The 15,499-nt window shown below is 35.7% G+C and overlaps 1 protein-coding gene across 6 annotated transcripts in view; it reads left to right on the forward strand.

The window, feature by feature from the left end:
• aspg (asparaginase homolog (S. cerevisiae)) overlaps positions 1-15,499 on the forward strand; it is a 49,522-nt gene that overhangs the window by 7,306 nt on the left and 26,717 nt on the right. For 4 of the 6 annotated variants that reach the window (XR_016091589.1, XM_088925357.1, XM_088925358.1 and 1 more), the window contains 4 exons: positions 1,589-1,718; positions 4,802-4,837; positions 11,188-11,299; positions 13,011-13,136. Coding sequence is in view for 5 of the 6 variants with exons in the window: in XM_088925357.1 (XP_088781483.1) it covers positions 1,589-1,718; positions 4,802-4,837; positions 11,188-11,299; positions 13,011-13,136 (404 nt within the window). In the remaining variant the exon portion in view is untranslated. The remainder of the gene's footprint in view (positions 1-1,588; positions 1,719-4,801; positions 4,838-11,187; positions 11,300-13,010; positions 13,137-15,499) is intronic. The other 2 variants (XM_088925361.1, XM_088925360.1) reach the window with 1 other exon arrangement.

Consider the following 15,499-nt stretch of genomic DNA (forward strand, 5'->3'; position numbering starts at 1 on the left):
GTGAAGTTATTAAAATATTCTTGATAAATTAATAATAATTCTGACCACTTATACAGTAGTTCGTTTATGGAACTATTTGAATTTCCTTTTGTAATCTGCCAGTCAGAGTTTGTGAGTAATTAATAGCTTTGTCTGGCTCACAATAATAATCACTAATTGTCAAAGGTACATGACCCTAAAACTGTTTTCACTGACAGTTTTCTTAGACGGTACTACATTTGTAGTCTTTCTTGTGATTACTATGATATGAGCAAATATTCATTTTTTCTTTTTGCCTTAGAGTTAAATTTTGGTATTTCTTACAGTTAAATGTAGGGTATTTTCTATACATAGAGAGGGAAAAAAGTAATAACATGCAGGTCTACTGTCCTCTCAGACAGTACTAGACTGTGCATTTATTAATGGGATTTTCCTCTTTTTGGCTTTGTTAAATCAGTTGAGGTTGATTTCTTTCAATGGCTGTAGGAAATCTTATCTCCCTAATGGAAATGACTAAAGATTAAGCTTGGACTATGATGAGTTTGCTGAACATCTTTTATTAAAAAGCTGGAGGTAGACAACCACTGGCTCAGGTTTAAGGCTTAATATAATTTTAAAATGTTGTTTCCTAAAAGGCGTATTTGTAATGTATTGTGCTGGAAAAAAGACATTGGCAATGAACTTGCACTGTGAGTGAGATGGTTTGATTTTCAAACTGCTGCTACAGAGACGACACGAGGACAGTTCTATATTTAGATTTGGTAACATTTTAATCCTAGGGTTGTGCATGCTTGTGTTTCATATTACTTCATAATCTCCTTCTGTTTCATATTCTAACAGGCAACGTGTCCTGCCACTTTTACTGTCTTTTGTGCTAGATCGATACTTATAGAGGCACAATTGATTTTAAAAAAAACAACAGATTTCATGTTTAGCAGCCACTGTTAAAAAAAAATCTCAGTAGACCCTTTTTAGAGGAAGGAATTTCTTTCACAGCCTAGGTGATGGAGGAAACATTAAATACAATGATGCAATTTATTAAAAAAATACATATTTAAACTGTGTAAGATCACATGTCATAGGTGTATAATGAAATAAACCGGAATTTATAACAAAAAACTATGCAATCGTATACTGCTTTCAATCCAGGCTTGATCTGGAATTCCTTTAAAAAATCATTATTTTTTTTTCCAAGCCACATTTTTCTTTCCACTAGGGGGAGAAATAACATCAGCAATAACAAGCACCTAATCAGCTTTGGCGTGAATAGGTGAAAGGTTTTTCTTTGAGTTCTAACGTTCAAATCTTCCTTGATCTTTTCTGGGGCATTGCAAAAGGTTCACTTATCCTTTGATATCACATTGATATGATATTTCTAACCTCTATTAAATTGTAAGAGAATGTTTTAGGAGTTATTGAATTTGGTATGGTGAGAATGCCAGAAAATGTATTGTATATGAGCCTTTGCACATACAGTATTATTTTGAATATTCTACTTGCACGTTTGCTTTAGTTAGAATTTAATCTGTCCTGCACTCAGTGCATCAGCTCTTTTTTAAGTGTCTGGGAGAATGCACTCATCTTTAAACTGTCTCTCCACTCTTTGCAGTGCTGGCCCCTCAACCTAATGCACTTGTTAAGACTTTACGCAAGCTGCTCATCCTGCATGACGAGACCTACGCCAGGCAGACTTGTCTCTATGACTATTATGACCCCCCGGAGAACACTATGGTCCTGCCGTACGTATAAATTTCTCGACCCTTTAAGCTGGATTATCAGTCTTTTCCAGTGGTGGAAAATAATTTTTGAAACAGGGTTCTTTAGCTCCATTCCTTCTGGGACACAGGGCTTTACAGATTTCAGGCCATCTGATCTGCTCTCATCTAGTCAATTTTACTTATTGTTTATCAACCTTTCTGCTAGGCCATAGACAGGCAGTAATTAAAAAAAAAGCCTCCTTACAACAGTACACCTTAAAACAAATTTGTCTTTCAAGGCTCCTGTCCTACACTGAACACATTTATTTAATTGAATAATTTTCCCATATGGAAGAAAGGGACCTTTCTCAATTTTTTAACCAGTATGAGCGCTGAATTCTTATAATATTTATTTTACATTGGTGTAATGTTTTTTTCCACATTATTAGCTATGCAAGAACACAGTAACTAAATTGAGTATCATTATCAAGATCTGTAACTAATATTAACAAAACTGCAGAAGTAGAAGTCGTATGGAAGGATGCCCAATATGAACCTTAGGTGTTATTTTATAGTTGGTCAGTGTCTGTTTTCCATTTACCTAAATTTGTAAATAGTAATTAATTTCTTTAAGATGATTGAAGGGTTGCCAAATCTGAGGCATTTTAAACTTTTCTTGCAATGTAGCACATTATTTAGTATGTTTCAGTTTCTGTTTCTGAGTTTTTAAACCTTCATATTTGTGTTTGAAAGTGTAACAGCAGGGGTGTCAACCGTACAGTTCAGTGGCTGGGACCACCCCCATTGGATAGGCCTATATGGGAGTCGCTGTCAGTGACCTGGAATCATTTCTTATCTAATCTGAATGTGTATAACTAACACACCAAGAAGACACACCCCTTGTGGTTCTCTGCCTTTGTCCAATTGTGGTAACTGTCTTTGATGCTGTCATACATAGCATTTGAAAAGGGTGTGTCTTTGCACCTAAATAGTGCGTAAAAAAATGATTGACACTATGGGACCTGCGCACACACTTCCTCTAAACTACTCAATTTTTGGAGCCAATTTATTGCCTGATCCACCTGTTGGTCTATCTGAAACTGTACTTAAGATTATGATGTCAGAAGGATATTTTGAACATAATAATCGCCTTGTTATTGTTATATAACAGAATAAAACAGAAACAAATAATACGGTTTGGAAATAGGGCATGCTCGTTTTGTTCTTGCCAAAGAGCAATAGCAGTAGTTATAGAAGTGAATATATTGTTTTTCTAATATAGTTATCTAGTAATAGTTCCACATTTTCAGTTATTTCATAATGTTATGGTACATCCCTTTAATCTGGTCTTTTGCCAGTTACGGTTCCTTGTTAAAAACACTAAAACTCCACTAATTACGGAGAAACAAGTCGAGCTGTTTCTCACTGATAAGCTATGTTAGTTTTATCATTCACTCAAGCAGAATGTGCTGGTGATGCTTATTTTCTTTGCTTTTATAACTCCTGAAGCACATGCTGACATTACTTTAAAATTATTATTTTAAATGATAAAAATCAATAAGTAAACAATATGAAAAGGGAAGTAATTGCAAATAAAAAATTCTTCAATGTATTGGCAATTTGCAATCAAGCCTTTGTATAGTAAGGGGTGTATGTAGCTGTGCATTTATTTTAGCCAACTGTTGAACAAAATGTCCTGGCTATATTATTTTGATGAACAGATATTTATGTAGTGTAAGATAATCAGAATTGTGATCTTTTAATTTTTTTCATTTTGTAAAGTTTTTAAACTCCCATATTCAGTGGGTATAGTTGAAGTTCTGCTAAATGTATAACTAGTGAAGACACAATAGATGCTGAATACATTTTAAAGGGAGCTATGGTGCTGTAATATAATGACCAAAAATGTAGAACACTGCACATAATTACTATATAATGGTTGTGCTTAGTACTTTGAAATTTTATGGTACGTATGGCCCATGTGAAGTACATTAAAATTAAATGTGGCCCACCATAGCAAATGAGTTTGACACCCCTGCCTTACAACCTTTGGGTCTTTAATTATTGGGCATCTGTATGGAAAATAAACTACTAAATTCCCATCTATATAAGATGCAAAATCACCACTGGAGATTTCACTAGAAGAGTGGTCATCCATCATCCTCGAGAGCCACAATCTTAAATCAAGAGCTTGCAAAGGCTTGTGATAAACAATCTCTATAAAGTTTTGATACAAGTAGAAAGTTATTTGCTTCAATTAAGTCAGGAACAGTCAGCTGTAGTCCCTAAAAGCTATAGGCTGTTTGTAATCTCATTTCAAATTATCTGTAAACATCTTAATTAAACAGATAAAAACAGAAGTATTTAAAAAATGATGAGTACAAGGTGGCCTATAAAATCTCCTAAATGGTGGCTTTTTGGGACCATGGTTGATCACCCCCACACTATAGTTTTTCTGAGAAACATTAAGATGTAATGATATCCGCTTATTCCTCAATGAGTGGTTTTCCTCCTAATGTGATTATTGAGCACCTTGGGATTTTGTTTTAATCATATTATTTACCTTTTATTAAAGGCACAAAGCCATTTTATAATGTATATAATACACTCAGAGCTGTGCTTTAGCTAGTACGCAGTAAGATCTTTAATTAAAAATTGTACATTAAGTGGCTTTGAATCCCATTCTTAATATGCATTGATCATTCCATTTGAATTCCCTTTGTACCTTTAGGGAAGCTGTTTCATAGATTATAGTTGGTTTTCTTCTAAACATCTTCTGTTTCACAATCAGTGAGCCAATTTTTTAAGTCTTTTAAACTTCCTTCTTAATGCAACACCTACATGTCAAGCATATGGAAGACGATATCCTCAGATACTTGATTTCTGAAGACTATCTTCCTTGCATAAGAAATCTTTTATAGATTGCCAGTGCTTAATGGGATTTATATTTGACCCAAATAAGAGCAGTTAAAATCGGAACATCCAGACAAATTTTATGTTCACAGACTGTCAATATCTGACAGGTACACGGTAAAGTTTTACTTCAATTGCTGGAAACAAATATTCTAAAGTGTGTTTCCTTCTGACACAAAATCTTAAATATTTTCCATGTATTTATTTAACAGGAGTCCAGTACACCATGATGATGGATTTACAAAAGGGTCCTGTTGTATTACTGGTAGTTTTTATGTGCTTGCTGTTGTGTAAATCTGGCTTGGAGATGCAATGCTTTGTGTCTACCTGATATACCTTAATGCTTTGCAAGAGGATGAGTGGAGATTTTTTCAATGATTTTGTGTAGATTTGTGACTGATCTAAAATAAACTCTAAATGAGCATTAAAGAGATGACCACTTAAAATGTGTTTTAAATCTAAACATGTGTTATTATTTTTTTTGTTTTACAGCTTTTATTATATTTTTCAAAAGAGCCAGCAGGCCCATTATTCTCAATATGGGAAGTGTTTTGATGCTGGATTTGAGCTCAATGGCAAAAATATTTGGTCTTTGGATGTTAAACTTGTATCTCCTCCAAATGATTAAACTCCCTAAATTTGTAATGGAGAAAAACTTCAGACTTAGTATGAAGACTTAGTATTACACACAGTAGCAGTTATGCTAGAGCTGTCCATGTTGAATTTTTCTGATCTCCTGCAAATGTTCAAATAGTAAAATAAAACAGATTTGTAAAGCTTGAATTGAAAAGCAGCGAACACAGTCTGACTTATGTTAACAGTGAAGTGGTTGAGAGTCTTTTAAACTGCTGATCTCTACTATGGCCCTGTGTGCGTCTGTACTGATATAACCCCCAATAGCCACGGAGGAGCAAAGCATCTCCTGGCCATATGGGACAGAAGCAGCTGTGGCAGCTTCCTGAGCATTATCCTCTGATATAACACAATCCATGCTGTTTTCCACAGCGTGGGGGTGGAGAAAGCGCCTGCACATACTAATCTGGGGAGATAGAGAGGAGGCCTGGAGTGCAGACTGTGTCCTGTCTGCTTAAGGCTGCTCCAGGCAGGCCAGAAGGCCCCAACCCAAGAACAGAAAAGCACACAGGGGGTACAGATAAGGAGACACCAAACTGTTTCTCTAATTAAAAGAGGGCAATGCTGTACGAGTGAATGTGTTCCGCATCCTGTTCATACAAGTACACTTCACCTTCTTCTCTTAACACTGTGCCTCCTTTGCTAATGGCAAAGCCTCTTGATAATGGCCACATGTCACCTAATTTAGACAGGGCTGCTGTCAATTAAGTGGCGGCACACAAATAGCCTTTACAGGTACAACACTTTTATGACTCGACACATTTCTGTTCCATTTTATTTTTTCACATCAACGTTGGTATGGCACTATAGTGTCTTCCACCTAGAAAGCAGGAGCGGTATTTTAAAAAATATTAAACTTAGTGTTTTATTGTAAAAATGCAGGGAAGTCATAGATACATTTTCATGCCTCTTCTTAGTGAAATTCATGATGTAATCTCTCGAGGAATATAAAAATAGTTAATTTTTAAAGAAATTGTCTTTACATTCCTGTAACTTTGGCAAAAACCTCTTATTTGTGAACCAAAAATCAAATTAGTTATACAGTAAGTTCAAATCAATAATCAAAGTTTATTTGTCAAATGCTCAACAATACAGCATGCAGCAGTAGTTGCTGGCAATGAAATGAACTGTCAAATGCGGGGGGGAAAGAATCTTGTTTCTTTTCAGGACTAGATATTATTGTATTCATATCAGTAAATATTGAGATCAGGACCCAAGATGATAATAACATATCTTAAAATTAGTACAGGTATTCAAATATTCATGTCATAATTTGACATTAGAAATCACAGACGTATTTTGCTACACTGAGAACAAGATACTTAGTAGAGCTAGGTTGTAATGTAGTTTATGTTCTGTGCAGACGCGAGGAACTTGTACAATTAATTTAAATCGGGCGCAAACCCATAGAGTTATATTTTGCATTTAGATAGAAGAAAGTGTGAGATGCAAATCTATTGACCCGATTCACTAGGGATTTAGTGCCATCATTGAAAGACACAGCAGTCGATATCTACTTAGAATAACCCCCGCTCCCACTACCACGGCAACGGCGCCCCAGACTTAGTATGCAAATATCCTTACTTCTTTCGTTTACTATAAGCACTTGCGGCAGCACTGGAAGGTAAATAAATAATTGGTGATTTGAATACCATTTGCACCACCACCCCTGCCCTAATATTATCAACAACATATGCTGGAGGGTCGTCTCGCGAGCAGCGACTAATTAACAGCATGTCGGCGGCCTCGGCTTGCTGTGTTTTTCCTGGAGTTGAGGGGGTGGAGGTTATACGTGTACCCCCTGCTGCTCCATTGAAACCCTAAAAAGACTGGTTGTCCTTTTCTTGTTTGTATGCTGAACTATGCTAATGAGAAAGATGCTGCTTTTGGGGGGGAAAAAAGCATTTAGAAAAAAAACTTTTTGTAGCTACTTAACTGTGATTTGCTCAGTGCACGGAGAACATCAAATTCAACACTACTTAGAGAACCATGAATATTCATAGCAGACACGGAAGCAGAGGTGAGCAGCGATTTGATCTGAACACTGTGTCTCATTAGCGCTTCCACCCTGCTAGCAAAGACAAAGAATCTGCTGGCACTCGGGTGCCTGCTTTTTCACCAAGACAAGATCCAAATGGGGGCTAATTCCCAATACCTGAATAATTTTTGTCCTTTTGCTTTGAAAACATACCCTGCTGTTAAAACAGAAGGTCAGCAAAATTGATTTTCATTTCCGAGTGCTACCATGTTCCCTAATTTAAATCATTTCAAACAGTAGAGCCAGAATGTTGTAGAAATCATGACATGTTGTAAAATAAAATAAGTGTTTAAAGTAGTGTTCTTTTATTTATCCCTTGTCATGTGGTTATTGGTACCAGTGAAGGGCTTTGTGCTGCTGGGTTTCTGTTTTGTGTGATGTATAATTGCACAAAACCTACCTGTGCTTACAGGGAAAAAGAAAAGCTCTTATTCTCCGGAGCTAGTTTTACAAAAATATAATTTTATAGGCAATAGTATATTAACTCTTTGGAGTGGATTCATGTAATGCTAGCAATCACAAAAAGTAAAAAAAAAATAAGTGATTAAAATAAAATTGGTAGTAATTAGCTTTTGACTTGTCATATGGTTTCTACCCCATGAATCAAGTTATCTGTTAATTTCCTTACTTTAATATTGCAGGGGGTTTTGATGACGTTAATAATTTGAGGTTAAAATAATTTGGTTTTCATACTGAAGTGCTTGACTGTAGACTTTGGCATGTATTTGCACTGTGCATGGTTCTTCATCAGCATGCTGTAGTGGGTTGTGTGTATTGTCCATGCATTAATTCAGATGAAAGCATACCCAATCAAGTGAATATATCAAAATGTTAGACATGTACTGTGGTTTGTTGACTGTAAAGAGCATGTGAGGTACCAAAAAACACTAATTAAGTTTCTGATGGAAAAAACTGCAAACGTTTCATTTTAACTGAAATATTTTTTCTCAACCCATAAAATAATACAGTAAGTTACCATGGTATTTTTACTATTTATGCATCTGTTGCAGACTATGAATTATGCATAACACCATAGTAAGTATTAACGTACACAAAACATTGTAGTTAGTATAGGTGCTTCCATGCTTTTTAATTATCTATATTGAAATATTTTCTTAAAATGAAATTCCATTTAACATTTTATGTACTGCAGTCTCTTTGTGGAAGTATAGATTTTATAGGTATTATAAAATTGATTACATCATGTTGTTTCAAAACATTACAAATTGTGGACATTGTATACATGAAATGCTCTTTGACATCCTAATCTGACTTCCCAAATTGTGATGAGATTATTCAGCATGCGGATCTTCTTAATCTTAATTTTTAGCCCAAGGACAATGATGTTAGTACAAAATAGTGTTCCTTCTTTTTATGGAATGCAATGTGTATACAATATTTGACATAATTGTGGAAACTGAGAAGAATGGGAAAATATTTAAAGCAAATTATGCCTTTTATCGTTTTTGTGTAAAAATGGAATATTTGAAATCAGTTAATATAGAATATACTCATCTCACTTGAAACTATACAGGTGCAGAAGCTGTAAATCATATTAATAAATAGAGAAGAAACAGCCAACACTCTTAAGACAAAATATTTATTTCTATAAAATACTTTTCTTGCACTTGGCCTGCGATGGACTGGCGCCCCGTCCAGGGTGTACCCTGCCTTGCGCTCGTTGCTTGCCGGGTACGCTCTGGCTTCCCATGACACCGTATGGTATAAAGTGGTTTGGCAAATGACATGACTTTTCTATAAACACTTTCTAAAAAAGAAAATCAGCAAGCAATAGCAGATGCATTATGGCAGCCATGCCTTCATCTGTACTTCACTGTACACGATGAACACTTGAGTGCCATTTAAATTATAACATGAGTGGTTGATTCATTTGTGTCCTTGTGAAAATGGAGCATTTGAATTGGTTACAATAAGGTCATTGGATAAACCTGACTGCCTTCAGTCTTGATATCTAAATGTTAATATGATCCAGTTCAATTTAATGCATTAGGATCTATAAATGTTTGATAAAATTACTAATATAGATTAATTAGGACTAAAGGCCCAAATGTTCATTCAACAGTTTTATAAAATTTTAAAAATGAGGTAATATGCCATTTTATTTGACATGGTAATCTGATCCTATGTCTAAATTTAGGAAATCTTGGAAGATTTGTAGGAAGGTAAACTAAATAATGGATTGGCATTTTTTCTATATAAAGTCCCTTGTATCCGATAATTATGCATCCAGAAACCTGAAGCAACACCTGCCCCCCCCCCCCCAAATCAAAGAGATTAATAATAAAGGCAAAATAATCTTTTAAAAAAATCTTAGCGTTTGAATCCCACACATATTACGGTTCGCTGAACACTTGTTGTCGAGGCCAGCATAACATGTCACCAGGCTAAATGTGATAAATAATGGCTTTCTCCAGCAACAGCACCATTCCACCAAGCAGGCTGAAATCAGAAAGATTATTAAGCTATTTCTCATATATCTCCGCAACTCAACCTTCTCCTCTTCCACCTCCAGCTGCTGAACACACTTCACCTTTGCCTTCATGTTTGTCATCTGTTGACAACCCATGACAAGGCAGAACCTGAGAGCACTTAAGTATAAATTTACAAAAACTTAAATTAAGGACTGTTGTGTTATGATTTATTTTAATTTTCATGTTAGATGTTAATTTATACTTACGTGCCCAGGATTACTTCATTATGTGACTGAAGATTTGTCAGGTGATGTTGAGTACCATAATTCTTTTACCATTACATTACTCTGTTACATGACTTAATTTCATTTTTTATGATTGTGGTGCTGTCCCGATCATTTTGCTTTAGGCTAGGTGTTAATGCGTATCAGTTTTCTTTAATGTCATCTATCCTAAAAATCCTCTTATCTGGAACCCCTTCCCCCTATTTCTTCAGGATACAAGGGAGTTTTCTGCATTATATCAATCATGTGATCTTGAAATTCATGTGGATGCAATTTTTTAAATTAAGGTTCAACTGCAATGTCATTAGTTCTCAGGCAAGGCATAAAAAACACAGAGATGTCACAGGTACAATCTAAGGGTAGACAGTGATACCATTGTAAAGTTTCAAATATGTAGTGAACACTAGAGATAGTAAGGAAATATCACATGACAAAAGCATAGAAATTAAAGTTTTAGCTAACAAAGGCTCCTATTAACAGACTAGAGCTCCATGTGCTGTATACAACATTTTGAGATGGGATTCAGCTGTTACTGTGCACAACAGATGAGGCTGAGAATGGCCACCCCTTGAAAAGTATCCAAAAGTGAAGAAATATCATTTATAATGAGAGATGATCTAGTGAAACTTTTGAGGACAGCATTGATACGACTACAGGGGTTACTTTTCTAGAAGTAACATCAGAGAGATTAACAATATTGTTCATCTGCAGCAATTTAACAATATTGGTATGAAGAAGAACCGAATAGGATCTTACTGTGGCACATACAGTATAACTATGGTCAACTGACAACAAATGGCATTTGAGCTTGTCAGTGTAATATGGCATCATTTCATATTTATTTTTACACAAAATCTGTATTAAATCATTAATGTGTAATTTTCATATACCCACATTTTCTGGTTTCCATGATTATTTGAGTATACATATACTGTATATCTAAATTTATGCATGTAAATGTGTATATACTGGATGTATGTTATGTGATTCATGAGAATTATGCACTTTGGTGAAATACAATTTGTTGCACGTAAAAATTAAACCAATGGGAAATTTTTCCCATGGACAATGAAAGAACTTTCCATATGACACGGACATACCAATTACTGTCAGATTAACCAAATTTAACCAGATATGGTGCCCCGTGGTGTGCATTGTTGTTGTCATTTGCTATACACTTGTAAGTATAATATTTATTTTTCCTTCTCTAGGCTTTCAAAACAGAACAAGAGAATTATTTATACAGTTTTGGAATATTCTCCCTTACTGGATTCTTGTAACATGACCACTGATGACTGGGCGCGGATTGCCAAAGATATTGAGGTACCTGCAGAACTCCAATGATGTAATTTTTCATGTCCATTTATCCCTTCATCCTTCAAAGTGTTTTGAAGATAAACACAATCTATTTCTGCATGCATTTTTCTAGAAAATATAGGGATTTCAGATATAGATTAAATGTTTCTCGGCATAATTGATTATTCATGACTGATACTGCTAAGAAAAGTTTGACTGTAGCAGAAGCACTAAATAACTTTTTATTGAAAGATTGGACGCAGGTGATGAGGTGATTAAACCTGTTGAATGTCAAGCCTGGAGAAAACCAGAAAGAAAAGAAATGCACTGAATGAAAGCAATATGTTGGTATTATCAAGATTATGTCACCTTTGTGCTCTTGCAATTTTGGAAGATGCAATAGGTCAGTGTACCCTTGTTTACTGTACAGCATTTTGTATCAAGAGATTACAGCCCGATGGCTCCATTAATAACAGGCCAAGAATTTCAAGGTTCATGGGTCTCAACTCTCTCCAGGATTAGCACATCATATTCTAAAGTCATTACAACCTGTTGTTTGCAATGTAGTTGTAGCAACTCTCATGTCAGTACTTTAGCTGTCAGGAAGCAACTTACCAGTTGGAAGTGGTGCCAACTCTTCTTTAGTGATGGATTAAGGTTTTCTGTTGATGTCTGAGGTCTGGATGGAAGTCAGTGATTGAACCATAGCATTGACATTTCAAATGATACGCTCATTTCTGATGTCCAAGTGACCAATTGATGGGGAGGTCCAGTCTAATGCTCCAAGATGAAGTGTCAGGTTGCTACAGAACTTCACCTTTTGTAACCTGACATGATTTGTATTACAGTGATGAATTCGTGGAACCTCACTTGCTGCTGTTCCTCTGGGCTCTTCCTGGTGTCAACATTTCTACAAAACTATGCATGTCCTCATGCTACAATAGTTCTGTGACAGAGACTTTTTTTACAAGATTAGAATATGACAATTATGTTGTGAATGCCCTAACCCATTTTGCCATTTGTGGTATGAGCAGGGATGACGTGTGTTGTTTATGGCTCAGAGATCAGTGAATAGAGACAGGCTTGCCCAGACTGTAAGAGAGGAATGTGGCAGAATCTCACAAAACAGCTTCTGCTTTTGCAGCCTGCAAGATGTACAATTTTTATTGTTTCCCATGGTGGTGATATACATTATTAGCCTGCAACTTTAATAACAGATCTCCTGCTGATGAATATTTTGATCAGTGTAATGAATTTACCAATGTCATGTCTATTAAATATTAATATGAATGTATTAATAATATTAAATTAAATATGAATGTCAGAGGACGCACTGTATTTTTAAAGTCATACTACTGTAAATGAATTTGTTTTCTGATGCAAGTGATGCATTTCTTTTAATACTCAGTACATAACTGACACATCATTATAAATAAAATAACATTGTAGGAAAATAATTTATAAAAAAATTGCCACACCACCAGCAGAGGTATGCTTCGTTTAGGTAATACCTAAAAAAGACAATTCAACCCTTACCTTTATTTTTTTTTATTCTGGGGGTCTGTCATGACTGCATGATGGTTAACAGAAAGATTGTTTAGAATATACTGAATGGCAATGCTACTAATTCCTAATGAGTTAATTTCTGACTTCCATGGGATTTTTAAAATATGTAAATACTTACTGAGGTATATTAAACTTTCTATATGTCTATATTTTCCTCTCTGTTTTCCCCTAGAAACACTACGAAGAGTATGATGGCTTTGTAATTTTGCATGGGACAGATACCATGGCATACACTGCATCTGCACTGTCCTTTATGTGTGAGCATTTAGGCAAACCTGTCATTCTGACAGGTTCCCAGGTAAGACAGATTTACTTATTGTCCTCCCATTTCCTTGTTCGATATTATGTTCTGAGTGACTGGGAACTTCACCAGAAACTGCAGGATCAATGTGTATTCCAGTAATGTATGTACATATTTAACATGACAGAATGAAAGCACCTGGTTTGAAAGTTAATGAATGTTATATAAGGTCAACTGTCAAGATTTACAGTTTACCTTAATAGTACAGTATTATTCACTTTTTTTGTTCAGTAGATTGGAAGGTAGTACTATATATTTGTATCTATTTATGCTTCTATACAGTATGTACACACTTATAAATATGCTTATATTGCACTTTTAAAAGTGGTTTCTCAAAGTGCTTTACAGTACAACAATAAAACAAAATGAAAATAGAGGAATATGCAAATGGTAGGAGGTAGTGGAAGGGGGTAGGGAATAAATTAAGTAACCAGTTGAGTAAAAAAGGTTTTGAGTCTTTATTTGAAACCGCTCAGGCAAAGGTGTCTCTCTGATATGCTTTGGAATAGAGTTCCAGAGCTTTGGGGTATAGCAGGAGATGGCCCTGTCTCCCATAGAGTGAAAACAGGGTAGGGGGACAGAAGACCAGAATTTGAAGGCTGCAAGGTACGGGGGTAGGACAATAATAGCTCAGACAGCTACTGATGTGCCAAGCCATGCAGAGCCTTATAGGTGAGCATGAGGCCTTTGAAGCTGACGTGAAACCTGATAGCCAGTGCAAGGACTCTAGTATAAGGTTAATGTGATTGTTTGCACTAGACCTGTGTGGGATTGTGGCTGCCGAATTCTGAGGTTCTTAATGTGGATTTAGAAACCCCAGCAAGTAGAGCGTTACAGTAGTCAGTTCAGGAAGTGTTGACCAGGTTTTCTACAAGCGACAACATACTGTAGGACGTAGTCTGGCAATATTTCTGAGGTGGAAGAAAGATGTTTTGACTATGTTTCACATGTGGGTCAAATGTCAGGCCTGGGTCAAAAATCATCCCAAGTTCTTCAATTTAGACTGAAGCTCAGGTATAGTAAAATCCACAGTTAGGGTAACTGCACTGGCTTTAGATAGGTAATGGGGTGTGCTGATATACATACCTTCAGTCTTGTCATAGTTTAGATGAAAGAAATTTTGAGTCATCCATGTTTTTATGTAAGAGATGCAATTAGAGGTAGGAGAGACAGCCACACCGATGTGTGGTCAGTGTCACTTTCAAATCTCCCAGATTAACAGTGCCCCACACCTAGTTTTACAGTTTTGTGACAAAGATGTTCTTATTTTTTTCCGTTTAGCTGTAGTTACCATATATCCTTTCAAATTTTTTTTTAGCTAGATTTTATTCAAAACCATTATATACTTGTACAGTATATTTAAGTCAAAATCCTTTCAGGTTTTAGTTACAAATATTGCAGATACAGTCTGAGAAAGAAAAGAATAAAACCACATGTTTGAGATTTATGTGGAACACAAGAATAGATACTAATGAGTCATCTTTACGTCATCATCTTGCTTAGTGCTAGTAGCTTAATTCATTTGTTAAAATATTTAGTGGAGTTTACTTCAAATAGACCAGAAAGTAGTGCAGGCATTCTCATTTGTATTGCCTGTAGAACAGTAATATCTTTCTTGTTGTGTGGTGATCTAAACTAAACTTATTATTACAAGCGATGTCTAAGTAATGCATTGTACAACTTAACAATACTGACCCTATCCTGAATTTTGCCTTCTTGCTTGTGCTGCTGTTGCACTATTTGAAACGTGTGTACTGTACCGTATGACAATAACAGTCTGACAATAACAGTCTCTCTGGGTCATTAATGTATGATCTGTCTGATCCTAGAACTCTTCCTTGTAATGATCAGCTGATGACCTCAGTCCAGTCTGAATCCAGATTTCTAAATCCAAAAAAATTAGAATTCATTCTGCTGCTGTTGTCATTAATTACATTACCACAGTAGGTAGGGCCTGGGCACCATGTCAGCCTCTAGAACTGGCTGCCATACAATACTCCTTAAATGTGCAAATATTGTGGTGACAGTTTTGCAATGCTTCTTTTACTTCCGTCTTTCTCACTTCCTTGCTTGCTAACAAATTATTAGAGGAGTGGTCTGTAACGTACTCCTATCGCTAAACTGCTTGAGGTTTCATTCTTGAGTTTGTTCCATAAAAAGTCCACAGCATTTTACTAATTTACATTTTCCTGACACTGGGCCATTTAAATGTAAACTGTTGCCCTACCATTTCTTTGATCTTGCCTTTCATAAGCACTGTATAGCAACTAATACTACATTCATTTCCAGTGCTGTCTAAGCTGAGGGCTAGGTCCCTAGTGCAGGTTTATGAAAAAGAATGCTCAGCACCTCCACAAACA

Source organism: Atractosteus spatula, chromosome 9, assembly GCF_055471065.1.
Source record: "Atractosteus spatula isolate fAtrSpa1 chromosome 9, fAtrSpa1.hap1, whole genome shotgun sequence".
Classification (NCBI taxonomy): domain Eukaryota; kingdom Metazoa; phylum Chordata; class Actinopteri; order Semionotiformes; family Lepisosteidae; genus Atractosteus; species Atractosteus spatula.